Source organism: Maylandia zebra, linkage group LG16 (assembly GCF_041146795.1).
Source record: "Maylandia zebra isolate NMK-2024a linkage group LG16, Mzebra_GT3a, whole genome shotgun sequence".
Classification (NCBI taxonomy): domain Eukaryota; kingdom Metazoa; phylum Chordata; class Actinopteri; order Cichliformes; family Cichlidae; genus Maylandia; species Maylandia zebra.
In genome coordinates, this window is record NC_135182.1 from 8,867,144 (window position 1) to 8,893,168 (window position 26,025).

General features: G+C 40.7%; 1 protein-coding gene and 2 long non-coding RNA genes across 3 annotated transcripts; all 3 read right to left on the minus strand.

Moving 5' to 3' along the window:
* Positions 1 to 6,351: 6,351 nt before the first annotated feature.
* Positions 6,352 to 16,942, minus strand: LOC143412881 (trace amine-associated receptor 1-like). Its single transcript, XM_076874653.1, has 3 exons — positions 16,833 to 16,942; positions 8,395 to 8,999; positions 6,352 to 6,434 (listed from the first exon to the last, which is right to left on the minus strand). The coding sequence occupies exons 1-3, from the start codon at positions 16,940 to 16,942 to the stop codon at positions 6,352 to 6,354; spliced, it is 798 nt and encodes a 265-aa protein (XP_076730768.1).
* Positions 14,154 to 15,431, minus strand: LOC143412975 (uncharacterized). Its single transcript, XR_013093512.1, has 3 exons — positions 15,364 to 15,431; positions 14,907 to 14,997; positions 14,154 to 14,303 (listed from the first exon to the last, which is right to left on the minus strand). It is a non-coding gene; the product is annotated as an uncharacterized LOC143412975 (long non-coding RNA).
* Positions 16,943 to 17,312: 370 nt separating the features above from the next.
* Positions 17,313 to 24,674, minus strand: LOC143412950 (uncharacterized). The gene is made up of 2 exons (XR_013093470.1): positions 24,090 to 24,674; positions 17,313 to 19,948 (listed from the first exon to the last, which is right to left on the minus strand). It is a non-coding gene; the product is annotated as an uncharacterized LOC143412950 (long non-coding RNA).
* Positions 24,675 to 26,025: the final 1,351 nt, after the last annotated feature.

Genomic DNA, 26,025 nt, shown 5'->3' on the forward strand with positions numbered 1-26,025 from the left:
CGGTGGATTACTTCTAAATTCGTTTTACGTGAGTGTAAGTGAGTGGTTTCTTTACCTTCCCAAGATTCTCTGGCTATGTTGAAAGTCAGCCACTGGATCCCAGCGCCGTGGACCACTTAATAACACTGGCCAGAACCCGAATTTCACGTCTCTGGACTTTCATTCCGAAGAGGCTGTCGACAGACTTTCAGTGCAGTTTCCACGACGCCAGGACACAGCGACCGATGCTTCCTCCTCCGGCTCGGAGGACCAAGAAAATGTGAGGAGAAATTCACAACTCAGATATCTATTTTTTACATGCGCATGGGCAGTCACTGCTCAACAGATGTGACACAGAAAAACCGCCCAGGGCATTCAGAACATCCTTTATTTATACTTAAAGCAAGTTTCCACAGCAGTAGGAGTGGCATGTATGGAACTGATCATTTTTCCTTAAAAGGAGAAAACCTTTCGCTTATCTGCTGAAAAAGGAGGCAACTTTGTATGTATAGAAATTCAGACATTCCCATAAAAGGAGAGAAAGAGAGGGAGAGCACCAGCTTGTCTGTTTAAAACAGGAGGTAGTATCGTATGTCACCGCATTCCTCTACACATATGGCTTCAATCTCTCTTCCTGTGTTGGTTCCAATTCACAAGCTCTTCTTCCTTTAAATGAAGCTACAACTAAGCATAATCACAAAATTAAAAATCTTTCATCATCATGTCATGTTTTAATCATGTCAAAATGTATTTAGTGAAATTGCTTCTTTATTACGACAAAATGAAGCTTAATCAACTTAGCAGTTATGATTGAACCAAAGATATATTTCTATTTCACTTCATTTATTCACTGCTAATTCCAATAATGCAAATCTCACTTTTCATATATCTAAGCCTAAATTGTATCTCAAGTAGGGATGGGTATCGTTTAGGTTTTATCTGATACCGGTGCCAAACCGGTACTTTTGAAACGGTGCCGGTGCTCAAACGGTGCTCAAACCGGTGCTTAAAGAATGGAGAACACAAAATTGGTCCAAAAACCTCTCATATTCAGCTGGTTTTTTGTAAAAAGATAACAATGTTAGCCTTTTCTGCAGCTATGGGGCATATATGGTATCACTCTTAGCTGGAAGCAGTGCTTAAACAATGGAAAAAATACAAACTTTGTCCAAAAACCTCTCATGTTTAGCTGTTTCCCTCTTTTTCTTTTTGTGTTGGATGATAACGAACATCTTAACTTTTAGCAACTGCTAGCATGTAGCTACTGGAATGCCATTAAACCTATGGGTAAATGCTGCTAACATGTCCTCACTCGACATCAGTGAAACTATAAAGAGCTACTTAGTTTAAAAATACCTTTTAAACAATGTTACCAGTATGAGAATGTTAACTTCACTTACCTGACTGTGGCAGCTCTTCGGAGAAAATTCCATGCGCATTAGAGCTCTGAGGCCACACACGCCTGCGGACTGGTAATAATCAACACTGTGTGGAGTGAAGTCTTCACTGCGTGACTAACAAACTTTACACTGACTTTTAACTCTGATGTTAGAGCTGGTTTACTCCTCATAGAGTTGTAAATACTCTATCTAGGTTAAAATAGGTTTACTCTGAAATATTGACACTCCATTTTTTACTGTGTAGATAATCGATTGCTATGAACTGGTGTTAGTATGGACTTGGGGCAGCCGGGTATCCCAGAATGCATTTCTAATCACAAGCAGCAATAAACTTTTACACCAACTACACTTTTAATAATGTTTTATCTGAGAATGTAGTGACATAATCTTAACATACACAGCAAATTCAAAAGTGTTAAATGTTTTGGTGTTAATAGTCTTCTTGAAAAAGTAGAGTTAATTTTACTCTAAGTAGAGTCACATTCTTTTAATGTAACTCTGAGGTGTAAAATGATAGTAGTTAAAATTGAGTGTTAAAAATGAGTGTTTCTCTGTCAAATCTGGAGGTGTTACAATGGAAACATTAACTCTTGACCTCTTAACTCTGAACTCCTACAGGGGCTTTGACACCAATAGAGTAAATTCACAGACTCCGCCCCCAGCACGGCTCCAATCGAAGCTGAAGTGAAGCCATTTCAGAATATTTTGCTCTACATATTTGAGTTGTTTGCCATGCTTGGTAAGTCATTTTTTCAAAGATTGTTTCAATTATTATTATGAGCTTTTACTTCTGTGGCTCTTTGGAGTTGAGACAAAGCTGTGTGAAAGGCATTAGCCATGTTGCTCGGTGATAGCATAACATTCTGTTTTAGCTAGCTGAAAGGTATTGTTTGCAGGCAAATACCACAGCCTTGGAAAAAAAGCTTGCATGTGAATTTTCAGTCAAACCTTTGGTCAAATACACCTAAAACAATGTCTAGAATGTGAAATGTTGGTATAATGGTGCTACTTGAAGCCTGAAAACGATCGCCCATAAAAACGAAAAAAAAACGAGCAAACAGCAGTAGCAGACGTCCTGACTGGATTCTAAGTTAGCATTTAGATCCCTCCAGAGTTTTGTGCACATGGTTTAGGTAAAAATTAAAAAGGTTGAGGTTTTACATTTAGTTCAGTATTACCTGTTGCCTGTGTCTTTGTCTTTTGGGAAAATACTTTACACAAATAATGGCTCAAAGAGGATTCCTTTGTTTTTTTCTGTGCTGCAATTGTTTACTGGATTATTTGTGCCATTAATTAGTGTCAACAAATTTTTATTCAATCTCCGCACAGGATATGCTTGTGAAGATGGAATATGGGGGAGAGCTGAAGTGCGTTGAAGTTCCACAAAGGGATGAATGAAGGACATGCATATTGTATTGAAGAAATAAGTGATGAGAATGCTGTTATTTGCATTTACCAGACCTTTTGATAAACAAAATTCTAATGAAAGTGAGAACATGTATACTGTTACATCTTTCAGAAAATGTTTTGAAATTGTGGTGCACAGCTCAGAATAGATGTTTTTCAAAAACCATTGCATCTTTTTAGTAAATGTTTATTTCCAAAAGAAATTTCTAGAAGTTCAGAACAGTAAAATTCCCGCTTTTTAGAATGAATTAGAATATAACTCTTACGTAGTTAAACTAAAATACTCTTTGAGAGTTAATATATAAACTCTTAACACCAAGTGTTAAATTATCAACTCCAGACAGATTTGGTGTTTAACACTAAATCAGAGTTAAGGTACCAACTCTCCAAAAAGAGTTAAATTAACACTCTCTGGTGTGGACCCATATAGACACTTTAATAGTGTTAAAATCAAATCCGACAGTGTTAATTTGGACATGCTGGATTTGCTGTGTATCTGGTCAGGTTGTCAACGTAGAACATGTTTGCAAAAGTGCTCCAATGTTTTCGGAGATGTCGCTAGCTTCACTAACAGTCAGCTTACAGAGTGTACCGAGCTCACAGCCCCGGTGTTCCATTTTCTTCCATACCATGGATCAGCTCAACAGACCTTCAGTGTACCTGCACACATCCTGTTCACCTGTCAGCTGTTTAACACCTGCTGCTGATTCAGGAAGCACGCACACGCTACCTGGTGGTAGCCACAGTTTAAGTGGGCAGCTGCTGTCCCATATAACATAATGTCGGCGCAATATGCTGCACAAAATAAGTAAATGTAGTTTGTTCCCTGAGTGCAGAGCTGCTGGAGCTTGTGTTTCTCTCAGAGTGACTGCTCTCCTTTGGAGACGATAAACGGGATATAACCATTGATCATTTCTGTGCGCTTTATCCCGTGCTTTTTTAAATGGGTAGCAGCAGTGGAGTCTGAGAAAGCAGCTCTACATCCCTCTCCGATATGATCACATGCCAGCGTGGAACAGTGTTCAGCGATAGCTAATGCTGCGGTGGCCTCTGCCTTTTTTGCCGAGTCAGTTTTTTAAAATCATAAATGGCAACTTGTTTTGGGTGGAACTGTTATAACGCTTTTCCTTTTGAGTATGTTTTTGAGTTGTCATGTGTTTTTTCACATCACTCAGTTTGACGTAGAAATTAGCCTTGCAACACGGGCAGTATGCACGTGAATCATCTCCAATAAACCACTTCAACCACCCCTTAAATTCAGGGTTTGATTCCAACTCTTTTCTGTATTTTGAGTGTACAGTTTAGACTGAGAGATCATGAGCTAGCTAGCTAGATGTTTAGCTATATATCACAGAGAGGGGCACAGAGTGGACGAAGTAGTTAGTGACTGTGTCATTAGAATTATGTATTTTAGTACATTGATTTAGGGTAGGGGTGAACATTTCCCGCTCTGACAGCAGCTAAGTTGCTAAGTTGGCAACACTGGCGTAGACTGAACCCATATTTGACGTTTGTTTTTATATCTAATATTTGCTCTCAAACTTTTAACCCTTTAGAGCCGATCGGAGCGGGAACGCTCTGTTATGCGTAACTATTTTTAAATCCCAGTAGCACTGCAACCACGTAAGCTAGCGCAAAAATTTTTTTGCATATGAAACCGGAGGAGTTGTACTTACATCTGATGCCATCAGCTTGTCCTAGGTCACGGTTTCCTTCCACATAAAGCTTTGCAAAAACTGCATAAAAAGCGCTTGCAGGAACAAAAACATAATATTCCAGAAACACGCTTTACCGATCTGATCAGCTGTTCAAAACACTTCCTACGTTGGAATAGACGTCAGCGCGAACTTTTGCATTTCCGCCATTACCTGCCCGAAACCGGAAGTGACGTCATTTTCGCGGAAATGTAGTCTTTTTTGCGATCAGGGCATCAGGGCCTATACTGCTCTTTTTAAAAGTTATCTTTGACTTTATGACTTTCTGTGTCGTTTCTGGGATTCTTAGGACTCATATTGCACTGCTGGAAATACTTTATTTTGATGCATATGCTGCTTTTTTGCAAATTTGCAGTATAATATTTATTTTCATTTTTCCTGCAGTGTATAAAAATTGGTGTATTTCAAAAATAAAACTATGAAGACACTCAAAATAAATTTCCTGTGGTGGGAAACTATTTTGTGCAACTTTTTTGTATTTACAGTTTTGAGGGATAAGACTCTTAAATTTCTCTAACTACAAATATATGTTAAAAAATCAAAAACGATTTTCAATTTTTTTGTAGTTTATTGCACTTTTTTGCAATTTATGTAATTACTATGCACTTAATGAATACATATTATTAAAATCTGGGCTATAATGGTTGTATTGATGTATAGCAACTTGAAATGCTCCCAAAAATGGCTCCACAGCATGTAAAAATATAATATAAGCTCTGGCGGACTTGGTTCTATGGTAGGTCTTAAAGGGTTAAACAGCAGCAAATCTGCAGCTGAGGGAATAAAAATGCAAATTGTCAGAGCAGGTTTGATCATTTTGATTATAAATCACCAAACAGTGCGGCGCATTATCACAGGAACATGCCTGTATTTGGTCATTTATTAAATTTAGCCTATAAATGTTATTATACTTGATTTGAATTTGCTGCTGAATCTTTAACACGGATGGAAATTCAAATAACACAGAACACACAGCATGCGATTGTTCAACCAATCACATTCATTCCACTTTGATCTGCAAAAAACGGAAGCGTTCATCTGTTTTACAACTGTATTGTGTTTGACTGGTATATTTTTATGTTCTTTATGCTGTAGATTTTCACATCTCTGGAATAGTTGGCAGTAATAAGGATCATTTACTGTAAAAGAACACATGACCAGTGAATTCGATTTGTAGATGTCTATTAGTTTGATGATGCCGACACTTTCATGTGACCGCGCGGGGAAACCCTGGGTTAACTCGGAGAGCTGATATCCAGCTTTGTGTGTTACCCTGGTCCCAGTGGTAGGATCAGTGATTCCAGTGCAAATAGCCTCTGTCTTGACAAACCAACCAGATATCTAAAGATTAAACTAGCATCCCCAGGCTTCTACCTTTCTACCTATAAAACCCGATAGCAGCCAAATGGCTGGTAGGCTTTTAGCTAAGCTTTAGCTTCAGCCAAGTGGAAGCTAAATTGGCTAGTCATTCATATGTATATTAGGTCGTTACCTGGGAATTCTGGAGGGAGGGGAGTGGGGGTGTGTGATTGAGGGCGTGGGGGAGCTGCTAAAAGCTGTGCACTTCCTTTTGTGTTTCATCTTGATGCATTCTCAATCATCCAGGGAAATAAATCTCCAAAAGTCACCAACTTGGAGTGTTTCAGTTTGCCATCTTAGGGAGAAATCAACACACATGGGTGTATGTCCTTTGTTGCTGAGATTTATTGATAAAAACAGTACAAAAAACCAACCATTTGTACACATATTTACGGGCTTTGTGCCTTCAGAACTGCCTTAATTTTCAGCAAGATGATGGAAAGATTCCTTAGACTTTGACATGATAGCATTACACAGTTGCAGTAGATTTGTCAGCGAATATCCATGATGCACATTTCCCATCTAAGGTGCTCTACTGGATTGAGATCTGGTGACTGTGGAGTCCATTTGAGTACTGTGAACAAGGAATGGGAATGGATAAGAATTTAGTAATTCTGATTCTATTATTGATATCACTTACTGATTCGATTCCTCATTGATTCACTTTGACAATGACCACCATTGCTAAGCTGCATATGAAAGACATTACATTGATACAATGTTGTTGCATGTTTGTTGTGATCAGTGTTCGGATCGCTACTCAGAAAAAGTAATTATTACACACATTACACTGAATGCGTTTCCCTAAAAGTAATGCAGTATGTTAATTACACCAAGAAAAATTAATTCCTCCACTTTACCATCGCGGTGTTGTGCAATAAAAATAAAAGTTATGTCCATATCCACACTATATACTGCAATGCCATTTCCCTCCTCTGGCACACAACCTGAAATCGGATGGATAAACAAGCAGACTAGCAAATTCAAAAAATTGGATGCTGGGTACCGGTTTTCTACAAGAACCAGTTCACGATTTTTCTATGGTGCCAGTTAATATTACTTTTTATTTTTCGCATGTATCTTTTGACAGTCTAGTCTGGCCATGCATCTTGCGGGGGGTTACCAGGGTTCCATCTCTAAATGACTGCTGGTCAGCAAACCTGGGAAACCCACAGATAATTGGAACTATGGCACGAAACCGCTTCCAAGACATCATGCAACACCTACGCTTTGATGACAAGTCCACCCGCAGTGATCGAGCAAAGTTCGCTGCAATTTCCAGTGTGTGGGGATCATTTGTCACCAACTGCATCACGTGCTACAACCCTGGTCTACATATCACCGTTGATGAACAGCTTTTCCCATCAAAGACTCGGTGCTGTTTCCTGCAGTATATTGCAAGTAAACCTGACAAGTTTGGGACACAAACACACAAATGCAAGAACAATCATGCCACTGTGCGATGTGTTCACTGCAACAGATACACATGTGGTAAATGCAGACTACAGATACCATGGCAGTGCCAGGATTGTGAGTGATTGCTGAAAATGTTGAAATGTACTCACTCACTTTTTATTATTATTTGTAAATATTCTCTGGTATAAAAATTAAAAGTGTATTTGGTGAGACACAAACAGGGTTTTTCAAAGTACAATTCAGTTAGTTTCCACATGTCCGTTGTTTGAGCTGAGAATGAAAACTAAAACAATGGCCACCAGGCCAAAACAATGATTTTGACTTGATTAGCGTTAAACTCGCCCCCTGAGTTTGAAGATTGATGCTGACTGATAGAATAAATTCTTAAAGACAAACGTAGGGGCAGAACTGTCCCTGAAACATTTAATTTAATTCACTCATTTTGTTACTCCTGGCCCTCCATATAGAAGAGAGATTCCTAAATCTGAAAAGAAGGCTGATCAACATGAGTGGCTAAGTACATGATTCAAAATGTTTTTTAGAAATTACATGTTAAAATAATTATTAGTATGTTAACATGATGGTCTTCTTGTCTACTATCAAAAACTGTTTGTGATGTTAAAAACAAAAGACAGTTGAAGAGGTGAAATGACAAGGCAGTCAGAATTCATTGTCTGTTTAAGCAACACAGTAAAAGGTGATTTCATTATTTCTTTAAAACAGAAAGTTACATAAGATGAATGCTCTTCATGTTTACCTAACCATTTAAACAACTTTCATTTCTTACTGGAAACTGACACATCTATATGTTCATCATTTTAAAAAACAATTTTATATTTCCAGATTTTGGACACATCAATTTACTGAAAAAAATATTTCTGCAGATTTCAGTCAGGTTCCTCCACATTGTCTCTATAGTATGTTGGCTTCACTACTGTTATGCTTGAATATCTGCAGGGTGATAATAAGTTTAACAGCATTTCTAAACCAGGGGTAAAACAGGGTATAGATCAGTGGGTTTAAACAAGAGTTAAAATAAACAATGATCAAAAAAGTCGCAGATGAAGCTTTGACCACATTGCCGTCAACAAGAGAGTAGAAGTAAAATGGGCAAATACTTGCCAGGAACACAATTACAAGAACTCCAAGGTTCCTGGCTGCTTTCAGCTCAGATTTGTTTGATTGATTCAATGAACGCTGAAGTGTGACAGCTGTAACATGAGAGCGCATGGCACGGGCCTGAGACACTGCCACTACAAATACTCTTGTATACAGAACAATGATGATAATAACTGGAACAAAAAAACATAAAACAATGTCAACAGTTCCAGTTATATCTTCAATAAAAAACACACACTCTCCATAGCAGGAAGCATACCTGCCTGGCTTTATCAAGACATCCTTTGTGTAAAGACTCATGTAGAAAATAGCATAAAACCAACACAGACAAACACTGAGTTTGACTCGTGTCACAGTGATTCTGGTGGGGTAATGCAGAGGGTCACAAATAGCCACATAGCGGTCAACTGATATAAAAACAATAATTTCAATTGAAGCATTCATAAGAATGCCGCTCAGATAAATATAAAGTGAACACATGAGATCACCAAATACCCAGCAGGCCGTGTTTTTGAAGATTTCTACCGGCAGCAACAGAAAACCCACAAAAAAGTCAGAGACAGCCAGAGAGAGGAGGAGGATGTTACTGGGAGTGTGGAGCTGCCTGCAGGGAGACAGAAAATTACAAATTACCCATTAATCATGTCAAATGTCTTCAATGGAAATGTTCCATTGCTGAGGCATGGTGCAATTAAGGAAATAAAACTATACAGTTATGATTAGGTACACACAGGACATTCATCTTGACATAATTCAAACATTACTGAAGAATATGATGTCAATGTAACATTATTTTCTAAAAGTTGAACTTTAGTTTCATCTGAAAGGTTAATCTCTGCCTGAAGTGGTAGACTGAGATGATGATGAGCAGATTAAGAGCAGCAGTGATCACAGAGATGGACGAAAGCCCAACGTTCAGGAGCACCGTTTTGGACCAGTGAAGTGTCGGCTTCCAGCAGGAACTGTTCGGTAGCTCTGGAAAACAGAGCTCTGCCTCTGGATGCATCTGGATCTCCATCATCAGGTTCCTGCAGCTGTCTGGACAGAACTTTCTGTCATACAGCAAATTTATCTCCTTCTACCATACCTCCCATCCACTGTTGTGCTCCCTGGAGAATGATATCCTTCCTCCTTTTGTCCACACAACCTCTTTTACTTTTCACTCATTCACTGAAGCCCTAGTTTCTCATCCAAACATAGTTATCACAATTAATATTTATTTATTCTGGTAATGACCAAAAAAAAAATTTTTGCCTTGAAAAAATATAATAATTCCTCAATGCTGATGTTGGTTTTATATATATAATCAAGATAGTGTTGATCAGATATTTGTTGTTGCAACAACATTCCCATCATACGGTGTCATATGATGCTTTTGTAACATATGTGTAAAACTGACTTAGCAGAGAAACTTCAATTACCACCATAATTCAGATAATGTTAAAAGACCGATAGAGTTTTTAATTTAACTATCTACAGCGTTGTGCCAGAATCAGTAATCAGAAATGGAATTCTGAATCAATTGATAAGAGAGACTCAGAGTTTTTTATTGTCATTGTGCAGTTTCTTGCACAGCAAGATAAGATAAGATAACATAAGATAACATAAGATAACATAAGATAAGCTTTATTAGTCTCACATGTGGGAAATTTGTTTTATTACAGCAGAAAGTGGGCAGTGCAAAGTTACATAGCAAAATTAGAGAGACTGGAATAGGATAACAATAAGAATAAGATACTCTACACAACTGTACACTATAGGATTAAATAAAATAAAATACTGGCCACAATAGAATAAAACAGAATAGAAATGCTATATACAACTGAGTAAAATACAATGTTGTCAGAAAAAGAGTATTGCACAATTGCTATTGAACATATGTGGATGTATGTGTTTGGTCAGTTGCGGAGTCTTTGTTGTGGAGTCTGACAGCAGTGGGGAGGAAAGACCTGCAAAATCTCTCCATCCTGCATCGTGGGTGCCGCAGCATGCCACTGAAGGAGCTGCTCAGTGCTGTCAGAGTCTCCTGCATGGGGTGGGAGATGTTGTCCAACAGGGATGACAGCTTAGCCACCATTCTCCTGTCACTCACCACCTCCACTGGGTCCAGAGGGCATCCAAGAACAGAGCTGGCCCTCCGGATCAGCCTGTTCAGTCTCTTCCTGTCCCCAGCAGAGATGTTGCCGCCCCAGCAGACCACACCGTAAAATATGGCTGAGGCCACCACAGAGTCATAGAAGCTCTTCAGGATTGGGCCCTTCACTCCAAAAGACCTGAGTCTCTGCAGCAGGTACAGCCTGCTCTTCCCTTTAAAAAGTTAAAAAAGTAAAATGGGAATAAAAACAGAATGCAGGGTGCTGACATGCTGAGCAGGTGACCCATAAATATTAAAAAGCTCCAGCTCAGGCTTGGATTCAGAAAACAAAGCTGCTTTCTATATCTCCATCGTCAGAGAGCTGCAGCTGTCAGAATGTTTTCTCACAGACGTGATTTATTTCACTACCACCCACAGACATACACACACGACACACACAAAATCCCTGTCCCTCCTTTTTCTCACTACACTATACATTCACTGTCTTATGCAATCAATTAATGATCAGTAATTTTTCATTCATCTGGAATTCATGATATTGGTTATTATTATATTATGTCTTAAACGGATTGGTGCAGCGGCTGCAGCGATGCGGACGATCTACGCCCCTACCGTCACCTATGGCCATGAGCTGTGGTTAGTGACTGAAAGAACAAGATCGCAGATACAAGCGGCAGAAATGGGCTTCCTCCAAAGGGTGGCGGGCCTGTCCCTTAGAGATAGGGTGAGAAGTTCGGCCATTCGGGAGGGGCTCAGAGTAGAGCCGCTGCTCCTTCACATCGAAAGGAGCCAGTTGAGGTGGTTCAGAGATCTGACAAAGATGCTTCCTGGGCGCCTCCTGGGTGAGGTTTTCTGGGGAGGCCCAGGACATGCTGGAGAGATTATATCTCTTGGCTGGCCTGGGAAGGCCTTGGTGTTCCCCCGGACAAGCTTGAGGAGGTGGCTGGGGAAAGGGAGGTCTGGGCTTCTCTGCTTGGGCTGGGCTGCCCCTCCTGGTTGCCCAGGAGGGGCAGCCCAGGAGGCTGCCCAGGAGACTGGATTTTGTTTCTCTCTTTCCTCGGGTTCTTTCATTATTACCAGGGTGACAGCTGAACTTGACTTGACAGTATGGGCCCAATGTATAATCTGGGAATAAACACTGGAGGGAACAAAAATACAGTTAAGTGATCTTTTTTCCTGGGTCAGACTCATCCTGCTGAGCATTTTCAACAAGTTTCTTTCCATCTCCCAGATTAGTGAGCTGATGATGGGTGATGGACCAGAAGGATTGGAGCACTAGGTGCCGTCAGAGGTTCAGATCCAGGTCTGTAGGCAAAAGCAAGATTAAATCTAGTAAAGAACAGGATCCACTTGGCTTAATGAGCATGGAGTTGCTTAGCAACGGCACTAAAGGATTTTAATGGTCCATCCAAACAACAAAAGGTTTCTCAGCTCCTTCCAGCAATTCTCTCTATTCATCCAGAGCATTATAATTTTGTTCACACAGACAATTGGAGAAAAAGGCACAAGGATGCATTTTTCTTTCTCATTCCTGAGGGAAGAGAAGAACAAACAACAACAAGAACAAAACCAAGAAAGCCCAAGCACTGGAGATGCTTCCGAGTTACCAGTACGGGCCAGGCAACACTGCCTACACTGTAGCTGGATCTGCCTTAATCGGCCATTTCTCTACACTGAAAAAAATATGTTGTTGGATTTACTTAATTCAATGGTGGACATTTGTTGCACACAGATGTTTTGCTTTGGCAGCAACTTAAACAATTGAGTTAAATTAACACAATTTATTCATGTTCAATAAACCTGTGATATTTGTGTTGATAAAATGTGACTTAAACATGTTTTGATGAAGTAATTTGAGCTCTTGGAATATTTTAATCCTTCACAATTTTCTCACGTTATCCCAACATGATTCAATAACTTTTACCCAATACTACTTGGTCACTTAAATACTACATGTTATCTTCAAATTACATTTTGCTATTATATTCTAGTATCAAATACACAATTTTCAAATGGAGGCTGAAAGAAATCTCCGTCCCGGGTTTCTCCGTGGATCGGGTTTCCTCCAAGGCGTGAGCACCGATAAGCAGAGTTTTGTCCTTTCCTTATAAGATTCCTAATTATTCAAAGTAACGCTCAGGTATGCCGTTCAGCTGGGTTAGTTACGACGTCGGGAGCAGTTAGGAGAACAAAATGATACAGAGACTGTTCAGGTTGCTCTCCCACAATCAACTCAAAGGTTTATTCATCAGACAACAGTATATATAGAGGAAAAAGAGGTTCGTGTGTCAGCAGGTTCTCAGTTCAAACCGGTACAGACCAAATAAGGAAACGTCTTCCTGCCTTCTGAGCAAAGAAGTATCCTTTGTGTAGTTTATCAGTTCAGCTACAATTTATGATCATCCCAGCAAAATACACTCCTAGACATAGAATACAGAGTTCTTTCATTAGTGAATTCTGAAACAAACCACCTGGCCTTTAACAAGCCTTTTTCTAAGAGATAAAGAAGGGAGGATGGGAGTAAGGGAGTGATCTCTGTGGTGTTTTCAACCTTGAGGTACCATCCTGTGATTCTTACACATTAATTCTTGGGTCACAGAGAAAGAGAAAAACAACTAGTATAACAGTTTTCCTGTATAATATCGCTATAAAACAATATCCTGTAAATGCTACCATGGTATCAAAATATCACAACAGAGGCCTTATAACAGATTGTATTGTTCTCTTCCAAGATGGTTGCTGGCATCCACCAGTAACCTTTCAAAACAACATGTCTAATTTCACTGCAGTAGGTAAAGAATTAAACTGACATTACTCCTCTACTGAATCTATATAAATCAACAGTTAAATAATGTCAGTTCTTCCGTGTTCTCTGGAATCAATCGCAGCAAAGAAATTAGACTGTTTCTTTTGAAAAATGTTGGGAAAGAACAATACAAAACATTCTATTTAAGGCCTCTGACATCAAGATTCAGTTAAACAACAATTATAACTAAACAATTTAGGTTACTGAATTGGCAAACACCTTCCTATTAACACTACCCATTTTACCCCAATAACTAAAGAAATTAGCACTTGCAGGTCAAAAACTTTATTCAAGAGACGCAAAAATAACATTGATACAGTGACTGTCAAAAATTACAGCACTGATCATACTGTGACATCTTGGTTCAAAACAGCACACTTAGAAATATTCAACGTTCTTTACTTCAACTGAATGAAACTGAAAATACCATTTCACACGACCCATATGGGATATTTAGACTGTATAACTGTTCACGCTACATCTCTTCACTAGTAAAAGAAAGAAAAAATACAAAGAGAAATTTAAAAATGCTGCCAAACAGACAAACAGAACTTGTACAGAGCAAAAGGAAAAACAAACAACAACAAAAAACAGCTCGTCCTCATGGCAGTTGCAGAGTATATAAAAATGAACCCTGCGATCCGTTCCTGGAATTGAGCTTCAAAAATGCAGCAGAACAAGTGTGAGATTTAAATGTCCTCTCACCTAGAGCTGGTCACCTCACATGCATAACAGTGAGCTTCGTTGCAGGAGCAGTTTTGTCTTAGTTGTGAGCTTTTCTTGAGAGCTGAGTTGCATCCAACTCCATTACCACCCTTTGAATCACCTCAAAAGTGTAGCAGAGTTGTGATGGAAGGAATAAAAAAGGTCCAAACAGCATGGCTACTGCAAAGGTCACGTTATCCAGATCTTGAAGAACAACATCAGAAAAGTCATTGCCTGGCGCATCTCTGGAGACAGATGTTCATTGTGGTTTTCTCAATCTGTGCAGTGGCCTCAGTCAAGTCCTGGTTAAACACAAAACATTTCTTTAAGATTCCTTTTTAAACTCATCTCTTTTGAATCTACCAGTTCTAATGTTAGAGTAATTTAAACCAATGCAAGCAACATAGTAAATAGCTGTAGCCAAAGAGTGGCCTGCCATGCTGCCATTCATGGTCTAACAGAGTTTCTAAGAGAGGGTGAAAAACATAATAATTTCAAATGCTTTACATTAGTTTTTGTTAGAAAGACACCGGCCCATCAGAAATCCAGGTTATGTCACTCAGAAGATGTTAGAATTTAGACTTTCAGCCCCACAATTTGGTTAGCTGTTGGTCAGTTGGTCTTTTTTTTTTTTTTTTCAAACAAAAGCTAATGTAAATACTGGTGGGATTTTCCTTTGTTCATTAGAATGACAAATTTAAAGTTTTTTCACACTGATGTGACCCCTAATACAGGGGTGGGGGTGGGGCCTCAAGGGCCGGCGGCCGAGTTCACTACCAGGCCTCATGTGAACTTCAAATTATTAAAGAGGACTACTGGTCCTAACCAGTCCAATGAGGATCAAGTGGATAACTAAATGCATTTTTAAATGTTGCAAATCCACAATCTACTCATAAAACACTCACCATGAACTCCTGCACCAAGATGTTGCAATTGTCTTTCACACAGATGCGGAGCACTTTGATGAGGGACTCCGAGCATTAATGTCATCCTTGACTATTATAACAAAGAAAACAGAGATTTGTGAACTTTTCAGTAGCACAGAAGAAAATGATCCCAGACAAAAACTCTTGACTTTTTAAACCAGTCAACATGCAACACCAGCATCTACAAAGCAATATCAAAAGTTCCTGTTTGACATCAACTTTATGGATATATAGTTTCCAGAACATTTATTTTTAAAAAAAGATAAATTTTTCTCAGTGGGCCAGTAAATGCATGACGAAAATTATGGCATCCTTTTAGTGGAATCATTACTCACAGGTAATAGTTGACTGTTTCAATGGATGTAGCATAAAAATCTTTTACTGACCTAATGCAATACATATACACTTTGTAGTTAAAGAATTTTAAAGTTCTTACTGTCATAATGGCAGCTACATCCTTTAGCTTTGTGCCCTGTTCCCCCGATCACTTTGCAAACACTTTCACCAGACTGTCAGAGAGAAACTCAGCTCCGTCAGAAACCTTGACTGTAAAGGCATGGTTGGGATGCACTGGAATGCTGCATTTTATCTGAAATGACATAAAATTATTTTGAAATAACAGCAGGCACTGTGCTTGGTTAATCAGTAATGTTATGTTGAATAAAAACTGTGTTTCCAGATCTTATGGGATTAAAAAAATCCAAAGATGTTTGTTTCTGATTTGCAACCCAACAACCCACAAGTTACAACCTCATTTCAGTTCAAGTGTGCATTAATGCGAGTCCAGTAATCACCTTTCTGGCAATACATACAGGTATAAGTTAAACCTATGGCAGATTTTGGATTTCTCAGTTGTATTAATAGGGTGAGTATGCATGCACCTAATAATTATAAAAAACCCATTATAATTAAGTTACAGAAACGAAAATAGAATATACTTTCTTACCATAACACCTTGAACCCACAATCCATCAGCTGACTCCTGGTGAAATGCAGAATAGAGGTCGTCTCTCAATGTGCAGCAAAAAAAACAAAAACAAAAACAAAAGGACAGCAGGTGAGGGCAGGAGGGGTAGGGATGTAAGCTAGCATAATGCCGCTGATGATATTAGCTAAAGCTGTTCAATGTCCAAAATCTCACTAACACCACGGTGCAGTAAATACACAATGTAACTGAAGAGTCAGTTGGCAAATCTATTCACACAGAAAACCAAATTATGTTATGAGTGCCTCGTAATTAGGTTTAATGTGATATTACGGCTCTTGTGCCAAAGACAAATTCAAATGAAAAAGCGCCAATTCTTTGACAACAGATAAAACAGCAAATAAGCTAACGGCTCTTTTTTAGCATGTTACATGGCGACACTCTAGACGTTTAACTACATTTGGCTGAAATATGGTAAATATTAATTCAAAAAATCAAGACATACCAAAAACGTAGAGTTGGCTGCTCGACTTGACTGAGATGGATGCCTTTTTTAAACCACGATCCAAAGCCCGCGAGATGAAATCACGCGTGGTTTCACGAGATTTAACGTTGCTATCTTATTGACTTCACCTGAACATGATATGAACAATTTAATACACCCTTTCTGCATATCATGTAGTTTTTACACTATATAGTTACATTTAACTTTAAAACATGAGGCAATTGTGTTAAATACATGCAAGATGCTTACATAAATCCAAGAGATGGCCAGTCCCTTTTTTTCAGTGTAAGATGAAACCAAGAAAAGAGACTGAATCGCATTTCTCACCTTTGATATAGATTTTATTTTCTAGGAAGTGCTGCAGCACTATACTATTGCACTTCTTTTTTTTCTTAGCTAATTCCACTGATGTAAGTCTAAGTTTTTACATATGTTAATTTAAAACTGTAGTTTTAAGTAACAAGTTAATTCATGCCTTAAGTGGGAGACTGAGATGATGACCAGAAGGTTTAGAGCAGCAGTGATCAGAGAGATGCAGAACACCTCAATGTACAGGAGTACAGCTTTGGACCAGTAAAGCGTCATCCTCCTGCAGGAACTGTTGAGGAGTTCTGGAAAACAAAGCTCAGCTTTATTTTGTATCTCCATCAGTGAGCTGCAGCTCCTGCAGATCAGATCCAGGCCATTCCCCTTCAGTGCTTCCTGTAGAGCTTCTGGCTGGCAGTTCAGACCTATTGATACGCTGGGCTGATCTGACCACCCTCCATATGCTTTGCACTCCAATGCATTGAAACTGCCAGACAGTGTTGGGAAGGTTACTTTAAAAATGTATTCCACTACAGATTACAGAATGCATGGCCTAAAATGTAGTTAGTAACGTATTCTGTCAAGTTACCCAATGTCAGTGGTTTTGTGACATTTTAAGTACAATGAAGGAATACAAGACAGTCAGAGAGTTTTCAGAGAACTACGTGCACGGGTGAGAGATTGGATCATACTCACAACCGAGGCATTGCAGTCAGATTTATTTATACCAAGAGACAGTTGCGTAGCATTTCCTGTTTTTCAAGCTTACTTATTAGCATGTGTGTGTGTGTGTGTGTGTGTGTGTGTGTGTGTGTGTGTGTGTGTCAGGATGTAATGGCATGTGATACAAAAATATATGAACATTTTAATACATTTGAAAGCTTTATAACGGAGGTATCTTTTAATAATAGACATCTGCAGTTTAAACTTAAAAGTTACTTCTATCATTCCCTGCTGTTGTTCAAATATTTTGCATCTTATCAACTTCTAGTCACTTGCGGGTACATTTTCAACTAGAGTGTCATTTAGCAAAGTTAAATGTTCAACATTATAAATTCTTTTTCCTTATTTATATGTTGTCCTCTTCTTCCTCAGAGTCTGTTTATCAGTGCTCTGATACAAGGTATGCAACAGCATCCGCACAAGGTGAGTATGGCTGCGAATACTGCTACAGATACCTGGATTGATGACACAAAACTCCGATATATCTCAAACATGTCAATCCAGTTGTCCCACGTAGAAGTGTCAACTCCAGAATGCTCCTTCATTTTCTCGTTCAGAGTCTTCAGGCCTTCTAGGGCTCTGGTCAGACTTCCATCAGCTGCGGTGTTGTTAGGGATGAAGGTACAACATTGCTCTCCGAACATCGAACACACCCCATTCTTCTCGCTCAGTAGCATGTCCAATGCAATTCTGTTCTGGAAAGACATCAGTGAGGTGGCTCTTAGTTGCTCGGCCACTGCATGGAAGCCTGATTGTGTCAGGTTTCCTAGTCTCTGGACGTTATAGTGGATATAGTTAATTCGGTCCACATTCTTGTTGATTGTACACCACCAGCACACCGACGATTCGAAACCGGCAGCCACTTGGTCCACTAGTTTATATTCGTCTGGTACTCCTCTGGGAATGCCTATGGCATCGATGTACGTTGGGTCTGGTCCAGGTTGTTCTGGTGCTGATCTCTTTTGTCGTGGGTTTATCTTCAGTCGTCCTCTGTTATAGTTATATCCGTGGCTTTGAGTTTTACAACCTGAATGGGTAACAACAGTGATACCAATCCACACATGCCGATCCAGTTGTTAGGCAAACGATCATACAGGTTTAGGTCTCCACACCGCCACCAGACATCAGCTCTGCTTCGTGGCTTGAATGAGGAGTCCACCTTTGTAATGGTTAGGCAGCTAGTTGCGTTGAGGCTTCCCAGCCTTTCTCCTGGGCCTATCATATTTATGCAGGTGTGGTTTGCTACCATCACATCTTGTGAGAATATGGGTTTTCTTTTTTCTTCGTTGGTGATGGGAAAGATTCTGTCCCATTTTGTGCAGTTCTTGTCTTGAATGTTGGTATGGTTCATTACAGCTGTCAGGCAGTTTTCTTCCATAGGTGCAGGTACCACTCTCAGTATTGGTCTTGGTCCTAGGCAGACCATGCAGTCATCACTAGCATCTTGAGCTGCTTGTTCTGCCAGTAGTAACCAGTTATTTGAGTGTCCTGTGATCCCTGTGGTGACTCGGAACCAGTCGTCTGGCTTTAGTTTTGGTCCCACTATTATGGCAGTTTTCATCGTTTTTGAGAGTGGGCCTGCAGATAAAGCCGGGCTTCCGTTTGGTTCGTCTTCTTCCTGTGGCGCCTCTGTGGATGATGGGACCATGCCTTTCGTTATGTTATTGCATATTGACACGAAGTGATGTGGATCTTTTCCGCTCTTGTAGATAAATAGGGTCAGATGGTAGCAGTTAGAGCTACTTGCCAGCGTTGGAACCAGGTGGGTTCTTTTCTGTGATTTTGGTGGCTTCTCCAGCAATGGGTTGTTCAGCGTGTGGAAGTTGAGGATCAGGTGTTCAGCTGTCTTCGTCAAGTTCATTTGCTTTGAAAGGTTTTTTGCTGATTCTTGCAGTTAACTGCTTTGATATGGCATCCAATCATTTCCAGTATAAGTGAAAACGGTGTCCCATCCTGGGTTGTTTCCGTCTGAACTGGATAGGTACCAGTCGTAGCCTTTCCAGGCTTCGGCTTTGTATCCTCCTATGTAGAATGAGTTAAAAGGTATCCATACGGTAGAGGTGAAGCTTGTCTTGTTGTAACACAGGTAAAGGTCGTCTGTTTTCTTTGCCTGTCCGTCTGTGTCATTACAAGGGTTGAACCCGTGTGTCTGGGAGACAACCAGCAGGCTCAGAAGAGTTGGTAATAGCATGTTGATCATCTTGATTGGATGATTTTCCCTTGGGTGAGCGTCTCTTCTTCTTGACCTTGTGTCTCTCTCTCAAGACCCCCAGTGAGTAGACCCCGGCCAGAGAGGTGGGTTCACGAGTGTTGCCACCTGATCACCCTACCCCCCACCGGGCGAACACAAAGAGGTCTGGAGGAGACTAGGGTCTATGCTTTAGGTAGGCTCTACCCTTTTGGTGTGACTTTGATGAATCCACGAAGGTCGTTCAGCAATTTTGCATGCCGTGGGCGTGGTGATCAGGACCTGGTAGGGGCCTTCCCACCTGGGAGTGCTCCAGTTTTTTCTTTGGAGTACTTTGATCAGGATCCAGTCGCCTGGTTTCAACCTGGAAGAGACTGGAAGAGAATCACTCGGCAGTTGATTGTTCGTTATTATTTCTTTATTCTCTAGCAGCTTTGCCATCCATTCTGCTAATGTTGTTTCTCTTATTGATTTATCTATTGGCTCTATCTCAAAAGGTGTTAGTTTGTTTAGTTGGATAAAATCCATGTGTATGGTATGAAATGGGTGAGGTGGAGTGGGGAAATGACCTCTTTGGGGCCTTAGATTCCCTTGGGCATTATGTTTCTGGCAAATCATGCATGTTCTGATAGGCTCTTGTGCTGAAGCTTCAAAATTTTGAGTATAGAAGTGTTTGGGGAGGATACTCATCATTCCACCCCTTGACAAATGCTTTAAGCTATTTGTCACTAATGCTGCTGTCTTGTGTAGCAATTTTGTAGCCGTGCTCCACACTTTAACCATTTCTTTTGCTCCTCTATAGGAGCGGCTTCCTATTCATTTTGAAGTACATCAAGTGGTATTAGCTGTAAAGTTTCAGACATTAAAGTTCATATTGGTTGCCGTGCGGCCTTCTTTGCGGCTTGGCCTGCGAAGTTATTGCCTTCAGTAATTGCTGAATTATCTTTTTTGGTGTGCAACGCATATTGACTGTCAGTGTGAATATATATATCTTGATCTTTGCGCATCATGCACGTATGATAGCCGTTAGTTATTCACTCTGTGCTGAAAAAGAGGAAGCTAAAGGTTTCGCTTCTAAAACAGTAGGCTGCAGTGTACTAAAAATGTCTGGTCGGGGTTTCATTTTTTTTTTTTTTTTTTTTTTTTTTTTTTAAGGTAGCTTCTGCATACAGCTGTGTTCGGCACCATCTACTTCTGCAGGAAGGAGGGTGCTTGTCACAGTCAGGCAAAGCTAAAACTGTGCTTGTTTGCAGGGCAAGTTTCAAGTCAATAAATGCTTTATCTGCCTCTGGTGTCCATTTTATGTCATCTTTCAGAACTAAGTGTTTGCCATAGATCAAGTTTTGCAAAGGTGGCCAGCAGTGCATATTCAGGTATCCAACATCTGCAAAAGTTGCAAAGACCTAAATAACTCATCATTTGTTGTTTGGCGACAGGCTTAGAAGCGTATTGTACAGCTACTTTTCTGCTGTCTAAACGCTGTCTGCCTTGACCTAGATATGTCAGTTGTCAGTCTGTCAGTTCATGACCTAGATATATGACCTTTGACTGCCACAGTTGTAACTTGTGTTGTGACACTTTGTGACCCTGCTGTGCTAGGTGATATAGCACGGTGAGGGTGTTTGCCTTGCAGTCTGTCTGCGTGTTTCCGGTCACCAGAATATCATCTACGTATAGTAGGAACTTTCCTGGAGCAGGCAGAGTGCAAGTAGACATTGAGTGCTTAAGAGCTTCCGCATATAGTGTTGGACTATTTTGAAAACCTTGCGGTAAGCGTGTGTATGTGTATTTCTGGTTATCAAACGTGAAGCCAAATAGCCCTTGTGACTCTGGGTGCAGGGGCACGGAAAAGAATGCATTAGAAAGATCTATGACTGAGAACCATTTTTCTCTGGGTGACACTTGGTTCAATATTGTATGTGGATTCGCCACAACAGGAGGTATTTGTTCTGTAATGTCATTAATTGCTCTTAAGTCGTGAACAAGTCTATATTTCCCTGTGTTTGCTTTTTTTACTGGAAATATAGGTGTGTTACACGTTGTTTTATTTGTTTTTATGAGAATGCCTGCTTTTTCCATATCTGCTATAACTGGGCGGATTCCGTTTTTTGCTTCTGCAGATAGTGGATATTGCGGCTTCATTGGTCTGTGTTTTGAGATTACCTTTACTTGTATTGAGTCAGCGTTTTTTATCAGGCCGACATCTGTTGGTCCAGTGGACCATAGGGATTTTGGCAAGTTTACAATGTCTGTTTCATCTACAGGTGCCAACTGCGATCATTCTGCCCTCTCAGTTACAAGGCATGAGGCTGGAGAGTCAGTTAGGTGGGTGCTGGGCTTTACATTTAAAACCCACCCCAGAGTGTATCTCATACAGCCTGTCCTGCGGCCTTGAAGCCAGCCCTCATGTGTGTGTTCTGTCTTTTCCTGCAATCTCTGGCAAAATGCCCTTCTTTATCACAATTATAACACCTTCTGTGTCGTTCTTTATCATCTTTATTCTGTTTCCTGCCTTTCCCTTTTTGTGGATTTCTTCCTGTGTATGCAACGATTTCTCCTTCAGTGGTTACTACAAAAACTCCACAGGGCTGCTTTGTTCTTTTGGACTTTCACTGCATGTTCTGCATACTGCAAAGCATCGGGTAGGTTCCCAGTATTTTGGGTGACCCAATGTTTATCTACATGAGCTCTAACTTTTGGGAGGAGGCCCTTCAAAAATGCATTTTTTTAGCTGTTGTTGGTATGGTGTCTCCGGGCCTTCAGTATATTCTAAACCTGAGTTTTGTCGGAAGACTGGGGGCAGTCTATCCAGAAAATCAGAGGCTGTCTCATTTTCTTTTTTTTTAGTCTCTCCTATTTTTGCATAATCAGGTCTTGGGGCTAGTATGGTTCTGATTCTCTCATACACTGGTTGTAGCGCTGCTTGTATTGAGTCAGGACACAAAAAGACAAAGAAAAATGCTGCCAGAAACAAAGCAGAAGTGTCAGGGAAAAACTGAGCTCACAGACAGCTGCATGTGTGGGCTTTCAATAGCATGCAGCCTCTGCTCTAAAAAACAAATAAAACAAAGATAAAAAAGTGTAACATGCTCATCAACTTAGCAGTGTCCACATATTTAATTCAGCTTCTCAATCCTGTAGGTTTAGCTATTATCTACAGGGTTTGGCCTATTAGTTGTTATTATAAATGTGCTCCACATCTCAGTAATCTTTTATCTAGGATAAATGACAGGTTTTCAAACAGGTTAAGTGCCTCTATGCACCTAATTGGTTCAAATATTGCCTTTATTTTCTTCATCTCATATGTCATTATACTGAGTTTGAGCAAACCTTAAGCTTGATGCAGACTACTTCATAACAATTATCCATCTCACATCATACTGACTAGGATACTTCCTGTTATTATTTTATATCATTATTAATATTATTAATAGTTAGGATCATCTTACTCAGCAAACAGATAATTTAGAATTCATCCAATCTGTACAAATTTGCTTTTTCTCTGAACAGGTTTGTGCCTACTTTTTAGACTGGTCTTCTGTTTGCCTCATCTCAGATCCAACCTTCAGTCACATTCATTCTCTCTGTTGCATGTCGAACCAAGTAGTTTATTATTATATTTTATTTTGTATCCATCAAGGACTGTGGGCGAGCTGCAGTCTCACCCATTTCCAAGATGGAGACATTTATCTTTTCACGCACTTTCCTTGGCTGAACAATGACACAGCCTTAATCTACCTTATGCATCTCTTTTTATAGAAAAGGTTTTCATGTGAATGATTTCCTTTTATTTATTTTATACAATCTGGGCATGATCGTCATGCCAACTATATTTCATTATTTAGTTCTGTTTGGAGGGTCTCCCTTATTTGCGCTTATTTTGGCCGGCACCTGGATGGATTTTCTCCATCCACTGCTCATCAGCGGTTAATTCAGGTCTTGTGGGTTTATTTCCCATTTTAATTTATTTGTTTTATTTTTATTTTATTAATACTGCCAACACATACACTATGAAGTTTGGTGGATACAAAGGTCGGAGGAGGTTATTGAGGCAGCCTTCTACCCTGAGCTAAACTCAGGGCGGCCCCAATTTTATGCGATGAAGCGCAACCTTTTCTCTTCCCCACCACACAATACCTCACAGGAAAACAGAAGAGTAGTACAGAGACCTAGAGTCTCTATTCAAAGGCGTACTTACTCTTTACACACATACATTGCGCCTAAACGAAAACCTGCTTTTACTCGACACTCCTTCCCTTGTTAAAGTTTTTAGCGGGCGCGATCCACACAGGAAGTGCAATCCCGTCTTATAGGTTACTTTCTAACCTTCCCTTGTTAAAGTTTTTAGCGGGTGCGATCCACACAGGAAGTGCAATCCCGTCTTATAGGTTACTTTCGAACCTTCGGCCCACACAGGACCTCCCTTAGTGTCCACACAGGATTCTACAGGTATGAGTGTCGTTGTAAAGTCGATTTATTTCAAACGCATGATGTTTATGACTGTGTTATATTCACCTTCAAAGTAGCGCTGTGTTCTTTTCCGGTGTTATCGAGTCCTGTCGCCGTGAAGCCTGTGTAAGCACCGGCCAGCAGACGAATTTACGACTGTGGGCTTTCCTCGTCTTCCTGGAAGCGAGCGTTTGCAGTGCAGGCGGTCACGACGTCAGGATCCGAAGACTCCGTCTGTGGACAGTTGGACTAATAATCGATATAGTAATATCAGTCAACTCTCCGGCTCGAAGGACCAATTAAATGTCAGTGGTTTTGTGACATTTTAAGTACAATGAAGGAATACAAGACAGTCAGAGAGTTTTCAGAGAACTACGTGCACGGGTGAGAGATTGGATCATACTCACAACCGAGGCATTGCAGTCAGATTTATTTATACCAAGAGACAGTTGCGTAGCATTTCCTGTTTTTCAAGCTTACTTATTAGCATGTGTGTGTGTGTGTGTGTGTGTGTGTGTGTGTGTGTGTGTGTGTGTCAGGATGTAATGGCATGTGATACAAAAATATATGAACATTTTAATACATTTGAAAGCTTTATAACGGAGGTATCTTTTAATAATAGACATCTGCAGTTTAAACTTAAAAGTTACTTCTATCACCCAATGTGAGTAACGTATTCCGAAGATGGCGCCGAGTATGGCAGTATGGCAGCCTCGTCGCGAGCTCCCCCAAGCAACGGCTTTCTTCTGTGTTTAATTTTACTTTTCCTTTATTTTTTCACGAGCAGCACTTGTCTCCTTGTGTACGACCGACAAACCTTACTGGACATAAAAGACGGTCTTTCTTATAACTTTCCGGAGTTCAAGTTTTGCAACACGGACGCTCCGTTTGCAGACCCCCCATTCATCTCACCTGAGACGCCTTTGTTCTCTGGCCCTGGAGGCCGCAAACGCCGACGCAGAGGGAGAAGATCTGGCGTTCTGGTTCGACTGAGACGGCGCACTTACAGACCACCGTTACCCAGTTTATTACTGGCTAATATGCAGTCTCTGGAGAACAAGCTGTGCGAGCTTCGGGCACGGATCTCATTCCAGCGAGAGATGCGGGACTGCTGCGTGATCTGCCTCACAGAAACCTGGCTATCGGACAAAGTACCGGACTCCGCAATACAACTGCCGGGGTTCTCTGTGCACCGCGCGGACAGGTCACAGGATCTTACTGGGAAAAGCAGAGGCGGTGGTGTGTGTTTCATGATCAACAACAGCTGGTGTGATTATGCGAACGTGCACCCGGTCAAATCCTTCTGCTCACCGGACCTGGAGTACCTGATGATTAAGTGCCGGCCATTCTGGCTACCGAGGGAATTTACAGCAGTGATTATTACGGCTGTTTACATTCCCCCACAAGCCGACACTGACCGTGCACTCAGGGAACTGTACAGCGCGATCAGCAGCGAGGAAACCGCACACCCAGAGGCAGCGTTTATCACAGCCGGAGACTTTAATAAGGGAAACCTGAAGAAAGTCTCACCAAAACTCCATCAACACATCCTTTTCAACACACGTGGAAACCGGCAACTCGACCACTGTTACACCTCTTTCCGGGATGCGTACAAAGCCCTCCCCCGTGCCCCATTCGGCCAATCAGATCACTGCTCCATCCTGCTCCTGCCCGCCTACAGGCAGAAGCTGAAACAGGAAGCTCCGACCCGGAGGGCAGTGCACTGTTGGACGGACCAATCGGAGTCTGCGCTGCGGGACTGTTTTGATCACGCGGACTGGGAAATGTTTCACGTGGCTGCTAGGGACATTGATGAATACACAGACTCAGTCTGTGGATTTATCAGGAAATGCGTGGAAGATGTCGTCCCATCCAGAACAGTCAAATCCTTCCCAAATCAAAAACCCTGGATTAACGGAGATGTTCGCGCGGCACTGGCGGCACGGAACACCGCCTTTGCCTCCGCGAACACATCGGACTACAAACACGCACATTACCAACT